We start from the raw sequence: 19,057 nt of genomic DNA on the forward strand, positions 1-19,057 counted from the left end.
TTATGAAAAATAGCGGCCTGTCAGGGCAATTTGCTTTTAAACTAAAAAAAAATTACTAAAACCTCCAATTTTTATTTTATATGTAGCCCTCTTTCTGCATATCATAAATCGTATTTAAATTTAAATCAAATTATTATTTTGGGAGGGATCGATTTTTTTGTGTAATTAAAAAATATATATATTTACTTAATTTGGGCCTATTTATGCCATACTAGTTTCATCCTCTGATGTCCAATTAAAAGTTAGAATCCCGTCAAAACTCAAATTCCCTTCAAAAGTTTAAATAATACTGTGTTATAGGAGGGTTGATTGTATACAAAAAAGCATAATTTTCCTCGAATCCTAATGAAAAGACATTTTAAGAACTCAGGCCCCTTAGTATTCCAGGCCCTACGCGGCCGCTTAGTCCGCTTACTGCTTAATCTGCCTCTGTGCTTATTGAAGGGTTGAAGTGGTGAAATCCATATTTAGTCTCTAGAGCAAAGCTTGCAGCATCCCCCTGACTTCTCCTTCAACCCATGCACGGCACTAAGTACTATAGGTTTTGATACCTTTTGTGTTTGGGTTTTGCATAAAAAAAAAAAAAAAATTGCATCAATATTTAACATTATAAATGTCTAATGTTATAACCTAACAAATGAATTGCTCTTGTGTTTCTTTCAGTGACAGATAAAGTCAGAAAAAAAAAACTAAAAGCAATCTTTAAAAATCATGCTGTTTATTATAATTAATAATTTTTGGACTGTGATTTATGATACCAAGTTGTTGTCTACCCATTATAGCTGCAAAAACTATATATTTGCGCGATCATCACTCCGCACAGTCATTATGTAACAATTTTTTTCCAAAAATTATATAACTCAGGTTGCTTGTTCATTATGACTTTCTCTTCAGAGGTTCGTTTTATGTTACTTTGAATCTTTCTTTTTGAAAAAATAAATAATAATTCCCTTAAATTTTCTGTGAAAGGCATTATGTAGGGCTTAAAATTTATTTCATTAGTAAAATATATTTAACTGCATTTGCAAGCAACAATTGCAGTTCACTGTTACTTGAGAAATTTAAACTATAAAATGAATTTCTAGTTAGCAAGATAATTTTAAAGTATGGAAACAAAAAGAAAGAACATCATATTAACTAAATAATTTCAAATTGAAGATAAGGCCTAAATTCAAATTAAGGGAAAAAAAAAAAAAAAAAAAAAATTCATATAAAGAGCCAAACTAACCTTCTCCTATTTCTAAAATATCTTAATTCATCAATTCAAAAATTTATCTTAAAAAATACTGAAAATTCCTTTACATGGAAAATGAGAAAAAATTTACCTGCTTACTGAGAGAAATGAAAACAACCATAAATTGGACTAAGCTTCCCCCTGCCCCAAATTAATTTTGATTAGGATGGGAGTAGGAAGACAATACATGCTCAAGAAAGTCTGACAAACTTATCTGAGGGATTTTTTTTTTTTTTTTTTTTATGTAAACCCCAAACACGAGAGGTATTAGAACCTATAGTACTTAGTACTGTGCTTGGGTTGGAGGTTGAGAAGATGAAAGAAGATATTTGTTGACATTAGACTTGAACTTCTGTAGACTGTAAATTTCAGGAAATACGTATGAAGGAAGGTTGTTCGAGAAAACGGCAGTCGAATGAATAAACGGAGATGATAAAAAGTTGGTTCTATGAGTTTGAAATTGGACAGTAAATAGATGCTGGCTGGTGGCGGTACGTGTTTGGACTGTTTTGAAAGAGAGAGCAGGAATTATAGAAGCCAATTCAGAAGAACAGTGCCCATGGAAATATCTGTAGAAGAGGCATGCAGCAGAAACAGTGCGTCTATGAGACAGCGAGTGGAGAGACACTATCAGAGATGAATCATTAATTAACCTAACTGCCTTCTTCTGAACGGAATCAAGAAGTCTGAGAGAGGTTTTGGGGGCACAACCCCAGATGTGGGAACAATATTCCATGTTAGGGCAGATTTGCGATTTGTACAGAGTGAATAGCTGTTTGGAAGAAAAGTAACGCCGAGAGCAAAAGAGAAAACCAAGTTTTTTAGATGCAGAGGAAGCAATATTTGTAATGTGCTTGTGCCAAGAGAGAGATTAGAAGTCAAGGTAATCCCCAAAAGAGATATATCATTTTGCCTAGAAATTGGAGTGTCACCAAAGATAAGCAAAAGAGCAGAAGAATGCTTTTTGCGAGATATAAGACAAGACTGAGTTTTAGAAGGATTGAAATCAACTAAGTTGTCTTTGCCCCACTAGAGAATTACCTGGAGATTGGCATTTAAGGAACTGGTAGCAGATTTTCGAGAAGTTGAAGCTGATTGAGCAGGGCAAGTTTTCTGAAAATGGAAAGTGGAATGCAATGTGCTATCATCGGCAAAACTATGGATAGAATTTCCAATCAATGGAAGAAGGTCATTAATATACAAGAGGAAAAGAGTGGGGGAAAGAACTGAACCTTAGGGGAGACCAGCATTAGTAGAGAAATTAGAAGACAGAGAGCCATCTACCATCACCCTCAGTGAGCGATCACAGAGAAAACTGGATAACCAATTACTAAAAAGTGCGCAAACCATAAGATGGAAGCTTGTTTAGAAGACCTTTATGCCAAACAAAATCGAAAGCTTTTGAGATGTCAAGAGCAACTACTTGTGTTTCACCGAACCTTTCCATTGAATTAGTCCATAAATGGGTAACATAAGCCAGAATATCACCAGTGGATCGACACTGATGGAATCCATACTGGCGATCATTGATCAGATGGAAGGTATCTAGGTAGTTTAAGAGTTGGCGGTTAATTGATCTCTTCACAACTTTAGAAAGAGTAGAAGCAATTGCAATGGGACGATAATTGGATGGGAGGGATTTGACACCCTTTTTAGGAACTGGCTGGATACGAGAAAATTTCCAAGTAGAAGGAAAAACACCTTTGGAATAAGAAAGTGAAAAAAAGGCAGCAAAGAACAGAAGTAAGTTCAGGAGCACAGGTTTGAAAAACAAGTGGAGAAATACCATCGTGACCTGAAACTTTCTTAGCATCAAGATTCGTCAAAATCCTTCTGACATCCTTTTGACGGAAGACCACAGGAGGCATTGGAGTGTGTTGGGAATAATGGGCAGTGCTTTACCAAGATCATTAATACATGAGTTGGAGGAAAAATGGGATGCTAGCAGGTCAGTTTTATCCTTCGCTGAGGTGACAACAGAACCATCTGGTTTGGGCAGAGATGGGAGCAGAGATGTGCAAAAGTTGCGGCCAATAGCTTTCGCAAGTGACCAGAATTCTCGGCTACCATTAGAGCAAGAAGCAAGTTTTCTGCTACATAAGAGTACATAATAGCAATCTTATATAGTATCAACAAAGAAAAAAAAAAAAAAAACCTACACATTTCACCATCCATAACACCAAGAATTTGTCTAGTTCTTCCTTGTATTCATTCAAACCGTCCATTTTCACAACAGATGAAAGCCTCTTCTAACAAACAACACCTGCTGCCTGAAGGCAAACTTCTGCACATCTATCCTGCAGCCACCCTTCCTCAACTTGAATATATGACCTCTCATTTGTGTATGTAGTCTCAGCAAGAGGAAAATTACCATCAACATTTAGCTTATTCAATCCATTCAAGGCCTTAAACACTTTAATCAGATCTCCCTGCATGTGCTTAATCTCCAGACACTATAATTTGCAGAACTAAAGCTTTCATAAGTAAAAGCACCCTTTTGTTCCCTTCACCTATCTGGTTCCCTTCTCTGCACCCATTCCAGCAGATCTACATTCTTCCTAAAGTGAGACTTCTAGACCTGTAGGCAGTACATGGGAATACTCATTTCCTTATGCCCACTAAGTGGGAAGCATTCAAGGAATTAATAGTGGAAGCTACTAAACGTTTCGTACCTATTAAGAAATACTGTTCAAGGTTTAGGCCTAAATGGTTATCAAATGAACTAATGAGACTCGTGGTGGAGAAGAAAAATACATGGGATGCATATAAATTATCAGGCGACACAGAAGCCTATGATATATATAAGCTAGTCTGTAATAAAAACACAAAGGAGGTTAGGCAGGCGAAGGCGGATTACGAGAAATCTTGGGCAAAGGATGCTAAGAAAAACAGCAAGGATTTCTTTACTTATATAAATACTAAAAGGAAGGCTATGAATCTGATTGGTCCACTTGATATCGATGGTTCAACTGTTGATGATCCTGCTCAGATAGCAAACAAACTGAATGAGTATTTTGCATCTACATTCACACATGAGGAGTTATTAAGGTTTGAAAATGCCACAAGGTTATCAAATTGTACAAGTTAAACATAAGAAAGGCACCAGGGGTGGATGGGATCTATCCAGTTATATTAAAGGGGAGGTGGCAAAACAACTAAGCAAACCATTAGCCATAATTATGAGAGTATCCTTGGACTCAGGGTAGGTCCCCCACAGACTGGAGATGTGCAAATGTGTCCCCAATTCACAAAGGGGAATAGAAGGGTGACACAAGTAATTACAGACCAGTTAGTTTAACTTCTGTTCCGGGTAAAATAATGGAATCACTGGTTAAAGATGCATTGCAGGATTATCTAGACAAGATTGCAGCAATAATTCAGACACAGCATGGGTTTGTTAAGGGAAAGTCTTGTCTGACAAATTTGATTGGTTATTATGATGTGGATACAAAGGAACTGAATGCAAAAAATAATTTTGATATCATATACTTGGATTTCAGGAAAGCTTTTGACACTGCGCATGGAAGACTACTATACAAATTGGAGCAGAATGGTATTAAGGGTAAGTTGCTACAATGGATAAAAGGATGATTGAGTGGGAGAAGACAGAGGGTGGTAATCTAGGGGTGCTGATCTTCGTGGACTAATGTTATTAATGGATTCCCACAGGGTTTGGTGTTGGGTCCACTGTTGTATTGTATATTTATCAATGATATTGATGAAGGTCTATCAAGCTTAGTATCGAAGTTTGCAGATGATACAAAGGTTGGCAGTAATGGCAGTGTGTTACTGCAACAGGATCTAGAAAATTTGGGCAGATGGGCTGAGAAGTGGCAACTGAATTTAAAATTGAAAAATGCAAAGTACACTACCCATATAAGTTACTTCTATATGAGTAGAAGTAACACCAGAGAAACGTACCAACTGTGTGGTACTACACTTAAGGAGGTAGAAAATGAAAAAAGACCTGTGAGTAATTGTGCAGTCAGATATGAAGTTTTCTGAGCAATGCATGCAGACAGGCTGCCAGGGCAGGTCATGGGGTGTTGTCGATGACATACAGGAATTTTGTTAGCAGGGAAAAGGAGGTGATTGCCCCCTCTGTATAAGGCAATGGTCAGGCCAGGCCTTGAGTACTGGTTGGTTGGTTGGTTGGTTGGTTATTAGGATTTTTATGGCGCATCAGTATCTAAGGCTATAGTTTGCCAAGTCTAGAGGTATAAGATATAAATATAAGAAATATGTAAAAATATACAATAAAATAACATATGCCATAAACACAGTTATAATGTATTAAATATTGAAGAGATCTAATTAAAACTATAAATTAATTAGTTGTAAAAACTTGAGTACATCTGACACATTGTCATCGTCCGATAAAATCTGCCTGAGTGTATAAGGCTCACAGACAAATGGGTAAAACATAAACGGCGTTCATTATTAAAAGAAGTACATTCTCCTAAAATATGGAGGGACACAAACAGGATTATCATCAGCCCTCAGCAAATACGAATGCGTCAGGTGAGAATGTCCAATGCGTAGACGAGCAAGGACTACTTCCTCCTGGTGAACCCTGCACGCTGACAAGAATGCCAGTGCATTATTACAGGCTTAATTTCATTCAGCTTGTTGGTAGGGCACCCATTCCAAGCTTCTTGCCAATGTACACAATTTTTTGTGAATTCGTTGATTGCTGTCTGTATAGGGAACAGACAAGTGGATACTACTTTGTGACGTTGCTGATTTGGCTGCTGCATCAGCCAAATCATTGCCTCTAATACCAACATGGCTAGGGATCCAGCAAAAGCAAATATCGAAGTTTAACTTTAAGAGGGAGTGTAATGTTTGCTGCACCCGGCACAATACTGGGTGAGTGCTTCTCACCTTGGATAAGGCCTGTAATACGCTTAGGGAATCAGTATATAATATGCACCTTTGGTACCTTGAGTATTGCGTGAGGTCTGGAGGCCTCATTTTAGGAAGGATGTAGATTTTCTTGAGCGTGTACAGAGAAGGCCAAAAAGATTGGTGAGGGGAATGAAGGGATCCTCTTATGTATTTTTGACAAAAAAGTCCAAACAACAAATAACCTAAACCTAAAAAGAAGATAAACTCAATGCCTTCTAATTGAAAGTTAAACTGTGTTTAATTAATTTAAATATGTTTCCTTTAAATTGTGTGTGTACGTTTATTTATATTTTAAATTTAAAATGTAACCACGCAAGTACAGGAGTAGAAAAATTAATTCTTAAAAACAATGTGAAAATTCTATAAAGGCTTTACATGGAAAAGCCTTTAGAGAATTTTCATTATCTTTAATCCAGATAACTGATTCAAGCACCATTTCAGTTGAGGAATACTGAAGAGAAAGGCTGCCAACCATCTACACCTTGGGCACAACATCTAGTTTTTCATACCTTAATGTTTGCAACTATGTTATATGGAGTCCTCCTAATAAAGGTACATAATATACCATATTTCAAGAGCCTAAATAGGGTAAAGAAACTTTACAGAATGCTTCCAGCTGTAAAATTTCCTAATCTCCATTTCATATTGGGCTGGATGAAATAAGAAACAAATCTTACATGAAAGAAATGAAACCAAAAAATGTCCAATTCACAAGATATTGCAGGAACGTAAATATATTAATCAATCAATATGATATTTAAAAAAAAATCTGATATTAACATAAAATAATTATGCTAACAGATTATTTCCAATAATTTCTAATGTAAAATGGATTCGAAGAAACAGACATATCCAAGCGTATGTATACAAAATTTCTAGTTTCTGAAATATACAAACTAGTTGTTGGTGACTTTGTCAGGGAAACATATTGTGCAAAAAAGGATAGGGGGAACAGGACCATGGTATGTCCACCAGAGGCAAACGTTGACGACATAGAAGAGGAGATATCATGTTTTAAGGTCACAAAAGGTGATATTGTTGTGCATATTGGCACTAGTAATATTAAGATTAGGAGATCTGGGGAATTGTTTAACAAGTACAGTTCAAAGTTAAAAAACGTTGTAAGTTAGGGTTGAATTTGATAAAGTGTCTGCAATTCTCTTGAAAAGTCTCTCAAGGACGAGATTATCCTGTGCGGCCGTACATTTTTGACGCTCCTGGAACAGAGAAGTTTTTTCTGATTTATTTTCTGTTTTATTAGCTTAAATTGGCATATTAACTTATTTTCTAGAGTAGTTTTATATTCTTATTTACGATACTTCGATTAAAGTAACTTAGATAGAGATTTTGTAGGTATTACTTAGTATCGGAAAGGGTATCAAATCCATGTGTTTACTGTTCGTAATTGCCGCCATTGTAACGGGATACAAAATATCTCGGAATAGATAGCATAAACTTAATATAGTATAGTACATAATATTGTCAATTAATCAGATAAATCAGATAATGTATACTTTAAATTATACATATAACGACTTGGGTTACGTAACATAAATAATTAATACTTAACTTGATACGGAAGATATATAAAGGGATTTCGTGGATAACACTCAATACTGAAACATAAATATAGCGTTATAACTGTGTTGAGATATAAGTTTAGGGTTTTAATTTTGTACTGAAATTGAAATTTTATTGAAATTAAATCAAAATCATGACTGACCAGAGCAGCAAAGCAAAAGGCTCAAGCTAATGGGAGTGCTGTGGCTCAGGGGAAAACTGAGGGGGGGGGGGCAGTTGCCCTCTGAATCACAGCCTATTAAAATACACTACTTGCTTGATGTTTGTGGAGCAGTAAGGTACGGGACATGATACTGCCATGGGGGATGTCTGTGTGTGCGCGATGCAAGGAGCGTAAGGAAATCAGGCGACAACTCAGCATTGTTATGGGCCTATATGAGAGCTTGAAGGACAGAGTGGATGCCCTCGAAGGATAAAAGTGAGGGGCCCATCAGGCCCTCAGCTGCCCACACCAATGCCAGAGCTTGCACTTGGTCATCGTGCAACACAGCGGCAGCCCCCAAGGCAGAATGCACTGGTCCCAAAGGAACTAGTAGTTGTTGGCGACTCTATTGTCAGGTCAACGGGAAACATGCTTTGTAAAAAGGATAGGTGGAACAGGACCAGGGTATGTCTGCCAGGGGCAAAGGTTGATGATGTTGTAGAGCGAATATTATCTTTTAAGGGCACAAAAGATGATATAGTTGTACACGTTGGCACTAATGATATTAAGAGTAGGAGACCGGCAGAATTACTTAACAAGTACAGGTCACTGTTGAAAAAAAGCCGTGAATTAGGGTTGAATTTGAAAGTGTCTGCAATTCTACCCAGACACGATAGGAGGGAGTATATGATGAGAGCCTTGTCGATCAATTCGGCCCTGGAACGATTGTGCAGGGCTCAAGGGGTAGAATTTTTTTCAGCCTGGACTGTACTTGTTAACAGGAGAGACTGCTTCTACAGGGATGGGATACACTTAAATAGAAAGGGTGCAAGAATATTTGCTGATGCTATCGAGGCAGTGTTAGGTGGGTCGGAAAACTGCTAGATTGGGGGGATACAAGGACTAATAGATTAACAGTAGCCACTGGCAGAGGTGAAAGTGATTCTTGCACTGCTTCTATTGGAATGAGCTGCAGCCTGGAAAATAAGATGCAGGATATTTCAGAGACTGCTGGGAATCATTGGGGTACAAATAAACACATAGGTTGTGTTAGGGAAGCTAAGAAAAAGAACAGGTGCATGTATACTTGCGTGTACACCAATGCTAGGAGTTTAGTAAATAAATTTGATGAATTTGAGGTATTGCTCAAAACATCAAAGGCAGATATTGTGGGGATTTCAGAGATGTGGTGTCACACAGATATAAGGAATGCAGAACTGGAATTTGGGGAGTACAATGTCTACAGAAAGGATAGACAGGGTAGGAAGGGAGGAGGGGTTATGCTATTAGTTAAGAAATACATAAAATCCAAGGAAGTGAAGCCAGTCGACATCACTGGACATTGCAGTGTCGAGTCAGTTTGGTGTGACATAAGCATTGGGAGATCAAAATTGAGAGTAGGAGTGTGCTATAGGCCTAATGACTCTGATGAGTATAATACGAAACTGTAAGGGGAAATAGAGTGGGCCAGTAAATCAGAGAGTCTTATAATAGGGGATTTTAATTTCCCAGATATTGACTGGAATTTGGGGGCTGGTCACTCAAACACTAGCAAGGATTTTGTGGATTTATTGGATGATTGTTTTCTACATCAGCATGTTCAGGAGGCAACTAGAGGGAGTAATACTCTTGATTTGATTATTAGTAGCGATTCTTCATGCATTAAGAATCTGCAGGTAAATGAACCACTAGATGGCAGTGATCACAGTGTGCTGAAGTGGGATTTACTCAAAGAGGTAACTACCATTAGAGGTAAAGGGAAGGGTTATTGCTTTCGTAAAGGCGACTACGATGGACTGAAACAGTATTTAAATTCTATACAGTGGGACCAACTGATGATGTTACCAACAGCAAATTCAAAATGGGAAGTATTCAAAGTACTTATCTTGGAAGCTACTAGGCTTTACATACCAACTAAGAAATATTGTTCAAGGTTTAGGCCTAAGTGGATGTCAGATGAACTAATGAGACATATGGCAGAGAAGAAAAATGCATGGGATACATACAAATTAACACGTGACACAGAGGCCTATGATAGATACAAGTTGATCTGTAACCAAGTTACAAAGGAGGTTAGGCAGGCGAAGGCAGATTACGAGAAATCTTTGGCAAGGGATGCAAAAAAAACAGCAAAGAGTTCTTTACTTATGTAAACTCTAGAAGGAAGGGGATGAATCAGATTGGTCCACTTGATATCGATGGGTCAACTGTTGATGATCCTGCTCAGGTAGCTAACAAACTGAATGAATATTTTGCATCGACATTCACACATGAGGAGTTATTCAGCGATGGGAATGCCAGAGGTGTATTCAACTCTGGCAGTAAGCTAGAGAATCTTGTAATAACTGAGAGTAAAGTGGAGGAGAAATTGTTCAAGATAAATATAAGAAAGGCACCTGGGGTGGATGAGATCTATCTAGTTATATTAAAGGAGGCAGCAAAGGAAGTAAGCAAACCCTTTGCCATAATTATGAGAACTTCCTTGAGACTCAGGGGAAACACCCATGGACTGGAGATGTGCAAATGTGACCCCAATTCACAAAGGAGGATCAAAGGGCGAAACAAGTAATTATAGACCTGTTAGTTTAACTTCTGTTCCTGGAAAATTAATGGAGGCACTGGTTCAAGAAGCACTGCAGGATTATCTAGACAAGACTTCAGTTATAGCTCAGACACAGCATGGTTTTGTTAAGGGGAAGTCTTGCCTGACCAATTTGATTGGATACTATGATGCAGTCACAAAAGAACTGGATGCAGGGAATAACTTTGATATTATATACTTGGATCTTAGAAAGGCTTTTAATACTGTTGCACATGGAAGACTGCTACACAAATTGGAGCAGTGTGGCATTGGAGGCAAATTGCTGCTATGGATAAAGGGGTGATTGAGGGGGAGAAGACAGAGTGGTAATCAATGGACACTGCTCATCGTGGACTAATGTTATTAGTGGAGTCCCTCAGGGTTCAGTATTGGGTCCATTATTGTTTTCTGTATTTATAAATGATATTGATGATGGTATATCAAGCTTAATGTCCAAGTTTGCAGATGATACGAAGGTTGGCAGGGTTGTCAAGGACACTACTGACACTCATCATCATCAGCCATTTTCAATCCACTGCAGGATGAAGGCCTCTCCAGCAACTTTCCAGTTCCTTCTGTTTTGAGCACTGGCCATCCATTTACTACTCAAAAACTCATGAGTTTCATCTATCCATCTCCGCCTTTGTCTTCCAGGTTTTCTTCTAGCTCCTCTTGGGTACCATTCTGTTATTTTCTTAGTCCATCTGTCATCATGTCTTCGAGCTATGTGTCCTGCCCAAGACCATTTTAGTTCTTTAGTTTTGATAAGAATGTCCTTTACTTGAGTTTGCTGCCTAATCCATGTGTTTCTCTTCTTATCTAACAGTCTGATTCCCAATATAATTCGTTCCATTCTTCGCTGTGTAGTTCTTAGCTTCTCTTCCATTCTTTTGGTGAGTGCCCAAGTTTCACTTCCATAAGTCATGGTGGGGGAGTATACATTGATTCATTATTTTACGTTTCAGACAAACTGGGATATTGCTCTTCAGTATGTGACTATATTTCCTGAATGCTATCCATCCAAAATTTATTCTTCTCTTGACTTGCAGCCATTTATCATTATTACAGCTAATAACTTGTCCCAGATATGACTCCACCTTTTCAATTACTGCTCCTTCAATCATTATTTCCCTTTCCGTGGCATACTTGTTCATCATTACTTTTGTTTTAGCCATATTCATCTTTAGTCCAAAATCCTTACTAACTGTGCATAACTGATTAAGATTTTCCTCTAATTCTTTGGGATCGTGGCTTATGACCACAATGTCATCTGAAAATCGTAAATGGTTTAGGTACTCTCCGTTCACATTGACTCCTTTCTGCGACCAGTCTAATCTTCTGATAGCTTCCTCAAGGGCAGCAGTAAACAGCTTCGGAGATATTGTGTCTCCTTGTCGAACTCCTTTCTCGATTTTAAATTTCCTACTGTCTTTGTCTAGTCTAATAAAGGAGATAGCACTCTCGTATATTTTCTTCAAAATCATAATATATGGAATATCTATGCCTTGTCTTTCCAGTGCCCGGAACATTGCCTTATGCTGTATGGAGTCAAACGCCTTTTCATAATCCACAAACGCCAGGCATAATGGTGTTTTATATTCATTTGCTTTCTCCATTAGCTGTGATATTACGTGAAGGTGATCCATAGTTGAGAATCCTGTCCTAAAACCAGCTTGCTCTTTCGGTTGATTCTCATCAAGTATTCTTTCTAATCTGTTAGTAATGACCCTTGTGAACAACTTGTAGATATGGGATAACAAGCTAATTGGTCTATAATTTCCAATTTCTGATTTATCTCCTTTCTTATGCAGCAAAACTATGATTGCATTATTCCACTGCTTAGGCATCACACCTTTTCTAATGCACTTTGTGAAGAGCCTTGCCAGTTTTTGTGTTATGTCTCTTCCTCCCAATTTTAACAACTCTACAGTAACTTCATCTTCTCCCGGGGCTTTCCGATTCTTCATTTTCTTCAATGCATGTTCTACCTCATCAGGAAGAATATCGGGTATGTCGTATGTGTTGCTACTTTGCAATCCATCTTTCCCACTGCTGGTATCATTCCCTCGCTCCTTGTATAACTCTCTATAGTAGTCTTCTGCTATTTGAATTATGCTTTCTCTGCTGTTTATAAGTACACCATCGCTATTCTTCAGTTTAAGTATCATTTGTCTTTCTATATTACTGCTCATGGCTGCTGATTTAAATCCTCTGTTTTCCCTTAATGCTTGTTCTACTTTTCTTGTGTTAAATCTTCTTATGTCCTCTCTGAGTCTTTCTAATGGCTTTGCATAACTCAGTATACTCAATTTTCTCCCTGTCAGTGTTTTTCTTGCTCTTCATTTGTCGTCTTTGGTTCATCATGACAAGTGTTTCTTGACTAATTTTTTCTTCTTTGGATTTCTGTTTCCCTATAGGTTTCTTGGGCTTTATCACTTTCAGAAAGTTGTAATATTCCTCGTCGATATCTTGGTCCTGAGCAGTCTGCAGAAGCTCAAACTTGTTCTTAAGTTCCAGTACATACTCCTTTTTCTCCTCCTCTGTTATTTCAAAGACCTTTGTATTATTTACTCGAGTCAGTTTTTTCCTTTCCTTTCCTTTCCTACATCTATATCAAGTGCATATCTTACCATTCTGTGATCACTTCCAACATTTACCTTATTCAGGACGGTAACATCATTCACAATATATCTTCTGTTAGTGAGGATGAAGTCGATTTCATTAGTTGTTAATCCATTTGGACTCTTCCATGTCCACTTTCTGTTCACCCTTTTCTTGAAAAAAAGAAAAAAAAAAAAAAAAGGTCAGACCGCACCTAGAGTACTGTATACAGGTCTGAAGGCCTCATTTCAAGAAGGATGTAGAAATGCTGGAACGAGTACAGAGAAGGGCAACAAGATGCTCAAACCATTCAAGGCTTTATACACCTCTATCAGATCACCTCGCCGGTGCCTAGTCTCCAGACACTACTGACACTATGTTACTGCAACAGGATCTGGAAAGGTTGAGCAGATGGGCTGAGAGGTGGCAAATGAAGTTTAACATTGACAAATGTAAAGTACCACATATGGGAAACAGCAACCCCAGAGCAACGTATCAACTCTGTGGTACTACACTGACAGTGGTAGAGAATGAAAGGGACCTGGGGTGGTTGTGCAGGCAGATATGAAGCTTTCTGAGCAGTGCAGACGGGTGCAAGCGTAGCTCATGGTGTATTGTTGGTGATATATAGGAATTTTTCTAGCAGGAATAAGGAGGTGATTATTCCCTTGTATATGGCAATGGTCAGACTGCACCTAGAGTACTGTATACAGGTCTGGAGGCCTCATTTCAAGAAGGATGTAGAGATGCTGGAACGCGTACAGAGAAGGGCAACAAGATTAGTGAATGGAACAAAGGGGTGCTCTTACGAAGAAAGGCTTAAGTTTTGCAAATTACAGTGTCTGGAGACTAGGCACCAGCGAGGTGATCTGATAGAGGTGTATAAAGCCTTGAATGGTTTGAGCATGCTTGCTCAATGCTGATGGGATTCTTCCTCTTGCTCAGAATAATCACCTGAGAGGGCATAAATTCAAATTGAGGAAAGACAGATGTAGCATAGACGTGAGGAAATTTGCCTTTAGCCAGCGGGTGGTTGGTTGCTGGAATAGACTTCCATCCCTTGTCGTAGAAGTTGATAGCCTAAATAAGTTTAAGGCTCAGCTGGACAGGTATTTCGAACGAACAGAGGGGTGAAGTGGAAGTGGTTATTTTTTATTTATTTATTTATTTATTTTTTTTTTTTTGGCTGATGCTGCATAAGCTTGCTTTCTTGCATCAAATGCCTCTACTAATACTATTAATTAACATACCAACTGTGTAATACTATATATCAGGGCAGTGGAAAATGAAAAAGACCTGTGGTAATCATGAAATTCTCTAAGTTTTCATGAGCCCCTGGCAGCACATAGCAAGGATAAGAAGGTTATTCTCCCATTGTATAAGGGAATGGTTAAGCCATATTTGGAGTACTCCATACTCATATAGGTCTGGAAGCATCATTTTAGCAAGGATGTGATCTACTGGAACAGGTGCAAAGAAGGGCAATGTGATTGGTGGGAGGAGGGGCAACAAATGGGTGCTGTTATGAAGAAAGGCTTCAATTCTGAAAATTACAGTGCCTGAAGACTAGACATCAATGAGGTGATTTGATTGAGGTTTTTGAATAGATTAAGCAAGCTCAATGCTGCTGGCACTCTTCCTCTTGTTCATATCACACAGGAGGGATATAAATTATAATTTCAGAAAGACAGTTGCAAGGCACAGAGAGAAAGACAGTTGCAAGGCACAGAGTAGTGTGGAATTTAACTACAGTAATGATTGTTGGAACAAACTTCCATCTGTTATTGAAAAAGTGGGTAGTTGGAATAAAATTAAGGAAGAACTAAACAAAATATTGGAGAGGATGGATAGATGATGTGGGAAATTTTTTTTTTTTTTTTTTTGTGATACCTTATAACCTGCTTTCTTGCATCATTTGCCACTACTAATACTACCAAGATGGAAAGAAACAACCTAATATCATTAGGAAAGAAAAACAAGATATGAGATACAATAAAGCCAAAAACTGAAGACAATAAAGAGATTACTAAAAAAGAACCATTACCATAAGTCACAGGTGCTTTTCTTAACTTTTTTGCCCTACTCAATTTGAGTATTGAGTAATTCTCGCATTGTATTCAATTTGTGACTTTTTTTGCTCCCTATGCCTACAGTATTTAAAATTGCCATATTATAATTACTAAATTATTCAGATGACATCTGTCCTATGATATTATTAGGAAATCTCACCTGAACTATATGTGGAAGACACATGGGATCTGACAACAGTCTTTTAGCTTTTGGCAATGGTTTTATAATAGCCCCATCAGCATCTCTGAAAAGAGCAACGTATAGTTAGAAAATACTTGATTTAAATTAAATTTACAAAAGTTAAAAAATATTTAAAATTTTTCCTGCTTTTTCCAATAGAAATTACTAAGAATGTAAATGATATCACATACACTTCTCTATCCTTTAATGATAGAAATTCTACTAGGATAAATCAGGTCAATAAATGATTTAGGTTGCTAACAGTTTTCTCATATGATTGGAAGAACCAAAAAATATAGAGCATACTGTGCATAAAGATATATCGATGATTTTTTTTTTTTTTTTTTAATTTAAAATAGAAATCAATTTACATATAATGTAGGATCAAAATGTTCCATGACGCAATAGGTAAAAAATGTGAATAGCGAATAAAAGAAAACCTAATCAAAAAGAACCTAGAATGTCTATGTTTTACAGTAGGTGGCGCTGTTTACTTTTACCTGTTGTTGATTATAGTAACTGTGCAGTATCCTTCTTTAGAATGTTGATTTGTGAGCAATGATTATAAAATTTTGCTTTTACATTGAAGAAATTGAATAACAAAAAGTAAAATATAAATAAATACTAAATAAAAACCTATATGTTTCTCTCCCCACATAGTTAAGTATCCAGATGACTTTTGAATTTTCCCAAGCTATCAGCCACAACTACCCATGGAGGTAACTCATTAAGATCTCACTAAGCCAGCTCTACATCTATAGAACCAATCAATCTTTAAGCACAGTTTAAGGTTCTATCTTTAAGCACAGTCTCCATACTCAGACATAGTATAAGTGTAGCCTTACAACTGTCTTAGTCTTATACAGTAGGATTATTTCCTCCTTTTCTCTACAAGCAAATGATCAAGGTATCATTAACAGCCACTATGAGCCTTCCTTGCTGCATAGCTACAATATATTCATTTCACTTGTATAGTAACTTTCAAATTCCAAACTGTTTTAATTCAACCCCACCAAATTACTTTGGAATTCCTATTCACAAGTGTAAAGACATTTTATTTTACTGCCTTAAAACATACAGCCACTTTCCTGACAATCCTTGACACTTATCCAAGACATCCTGATCAGCATCAATTGCTGCTTAAGGCTGAACATCAACTAATCTCTCCATCTCCACATCATTTGCAAATTTTTACATCATGCCCTCCATCCTTTCATTAATAGAATTTAAGAAAATTAGAATCAGTGGCCCCCATCATGCCTCTTTGTCAATGTCATTTAAAAAATGTCAGAAACAACAGTGGTTGCAGGACCAACAGATGACTTCTTAGATGACCTCAGGTGCCAAATCTGATTAGCCAAATCTGAACGGCAACAATTAAACTGTATCTGTCTCCCATCCTGCAGCCACATTTCAGCTTATAAAATTACTTAATCTAGAAGTACATAAAATCAAAAGTAGTGCATCAGTGAACATGAGTAGTCAGTGCAATGTTAAGTCAGTTTGGTGGGACAATTTCAGCAGTGGGAAAATTTGGAAAGCAAAACAGGCCTAATAATCTAATAAACAACTGTACATACATATATTCAGTTGCCAGTAACTCAGAATGTCTTATAATGGGGGTGGCTTAACTTTCCAAATATTGGCTGGACCTTGTAGACTGGTCACACTGTAGCAAGGCTTTTGTAGATTTATTGAATCATTGCTTCTGACACAAGAAATACTCTAGATCTGATTAATAGCAGTGAATTAAGATCTGCAGATAAAAAAACCCCACTAGGTGGCTGTGATCACAATGTGTTGATGTAGGATTTACTTAAAAATCTAACTACTCTCAAAGATAAAGGTTTATGCTTTCATAAAGATCACGCAGCAGTCTCAGAAAGTTTTTAAATTCTATACAGTGGGACAAACTGATGAAGTTACCAACAGCAAAATCTAAATGGGAAACGTTCGGGGATGTTACTGTAGATGCTACTAGGCTTTTTATACCAATTAAGAGATGCAGTTCAAGGCATAGACCTAAATAGATGTCAGATGAACTTATGCGACTTGTGGCTGAGAATGAAATGCATGGGACCGATATAAATTATCAGGGGATACACGTCTACAGCAGATATAAATTACTCTGAAATCAAGTCACAAAGAAGGTTAGACAAGCTAAGGCAGATTACAAAAAGTCTCTGACAAAGAATGCAAAGAAAAGCAGCAAAGACTTCTTTATTTATGTAAACAGTAGAAGGAAAGGGTTGAATCATACTGGTCCACTAGATATGAATGGATTAACTGTCGATGATCCATCTCAGGTTGCAGACAACCTGGATGGGCATTTTACATCTCCATTCACATATGAATTTTTTAGGGATGGGAATGACAGAAAGTAAGAAAAATTCTAGGGAGCTGAATGATTCTGCAAAAAAAGGAAGAGAAATTGTTTAAGCTAAACATAAAAAAAGGCACCTAAGGTGGATGGGATATATCCGGTTATATTAAAGGAGACAGAAAAGGAGAAATCTTTAGCCATGAATATAAAAGCATCCCTGGATTCAGGAAAGGTCCTATGGATGGGAGCTGTGCAAATGTATACCCAATTCACAAAGGGATCAAAGAGAGACAAGCATTTACAGACCTATTACCTTGAATTTCGGTTTAGAGAAAATAATGGAGTTAATGGTTAAAGGAGAGACTCTTAACAAATCCATAGTGATCAGATACTTTTACACAGTAACAAAGGAACTGGATGCAAAAAATAATTTTGATACCATATATTATTATCAGCCATATGGTGCAAGAGGGCCCAAGGCTTATGCTGCACCAGCCAAAAAAATATTCCCAAGTTACCCTGAGAGAGAGAGAGAGAGAGAGAGAGAGAGAGAGAGAGAGAGAGAGAGAGAGAGAGAGAGAGAGAGAGAAATAAAGGAGTCACCAAAAAAGAGAAGAATGATGATATCCAGCTCAGGCCCCTACGTGTGCCAAGCCCATACAGACCAGATGTGAGCCCCTGAGGTTATAGAGAAGCTTTTAAAATTGTTGCACATAAAAGACTGCTATACAAATATGAGCAGTGTGGCATTAAGGGCAAGTTGGTACTATGACCAAAAGGGATAGTTACGTGAGAGAGGACAGAAAGTGGTTATTAATGGACACTGATTTCCACGGAGTAATGCTACTACTAGAGCGCAACTTGGTTTAGTGCTGGCCCATTGTTGTTTTCTATATTTATTAATGATATTGATGAAGGTATATCAGGCTTAATTCTAACTTTGCAGATGATATAAAGGTTGGCACAGAAGTTTGAGTATTCTACAAGATCTAAACAAATTAGACAGATGGACTGAGAAGTGTAAATTGAAGTTCAATACTGACAAATGCAAAATACAGCACAAGGGGAGAAGTAATTACAGATTAACACACCATCTTGCTCTAATGGTTAGCCGAGCATTCTGGTCTCTTGCCAAAACTATTGGCTGCAACTTTTGCTTTTCTCTGCTCCCACCTCTGTCAAAACCAGATGGTTCTATTGTCACTTTAGCCAAGGATAAAGCTGACCTACTAGCATCCCTCTTTTCTTCCAACCCCTATATTAATGACCTTGGAAAAACACCGCCCACCATTCCCAACAAGCTCCATTCAATACACTCCTATGGTCTTCCACCAAAAGGATGTCAGAAATATTTTGAAGAATCTCGATGCTAAGAAAGCTCCAGGTCCTGATGTTATTTCTCTGCTTGTTCTCAAAACCTGTGCTCCTGAACTTACT

At 37.6% G+C, this 19,057-nt stretch overlaps 1 protein-coding gene across 1 annotated transcript in view; it reads right to left on the minus strand.

Moving 5' to 3' along the window:
• Nucleotides 1–19,057, minus strand: part of Rme-8 (receptor mediated endocytosis 8) — a 699,549-nt gene that overhangs the window by 342,804 nt on the left and 337,688 nt on the right. Inside the window, exon 28 of the mRNA XM_090387774.1 lies at nucleotides 15,277–15,361. Coding sequence (XP_090243900.1) covers nucleotides 15,277–15,361 — 85 coding nt within the window. The remainder of the gene's footprint in view (nucleotides 1–15,276; nucleotides 15,362–19,057) is intronic.

This window comes from Mastigoproctus giganteus, chromosome 13 (genome assembly GCF_048544385.1).
Source record: "Mastigoproctus giganteus isolate SK-2022 chromosome 13, ASM4854438v1, whole genome shotgun sequence".
Taxonomy (NCBI): domain Eukaryota; kingdom Metazoa; phylum Arthropoda; class Arachnida; order Uropygi; family Thelyphonidae; genus Mastigoproctus; species Mastigoproctus giganteus.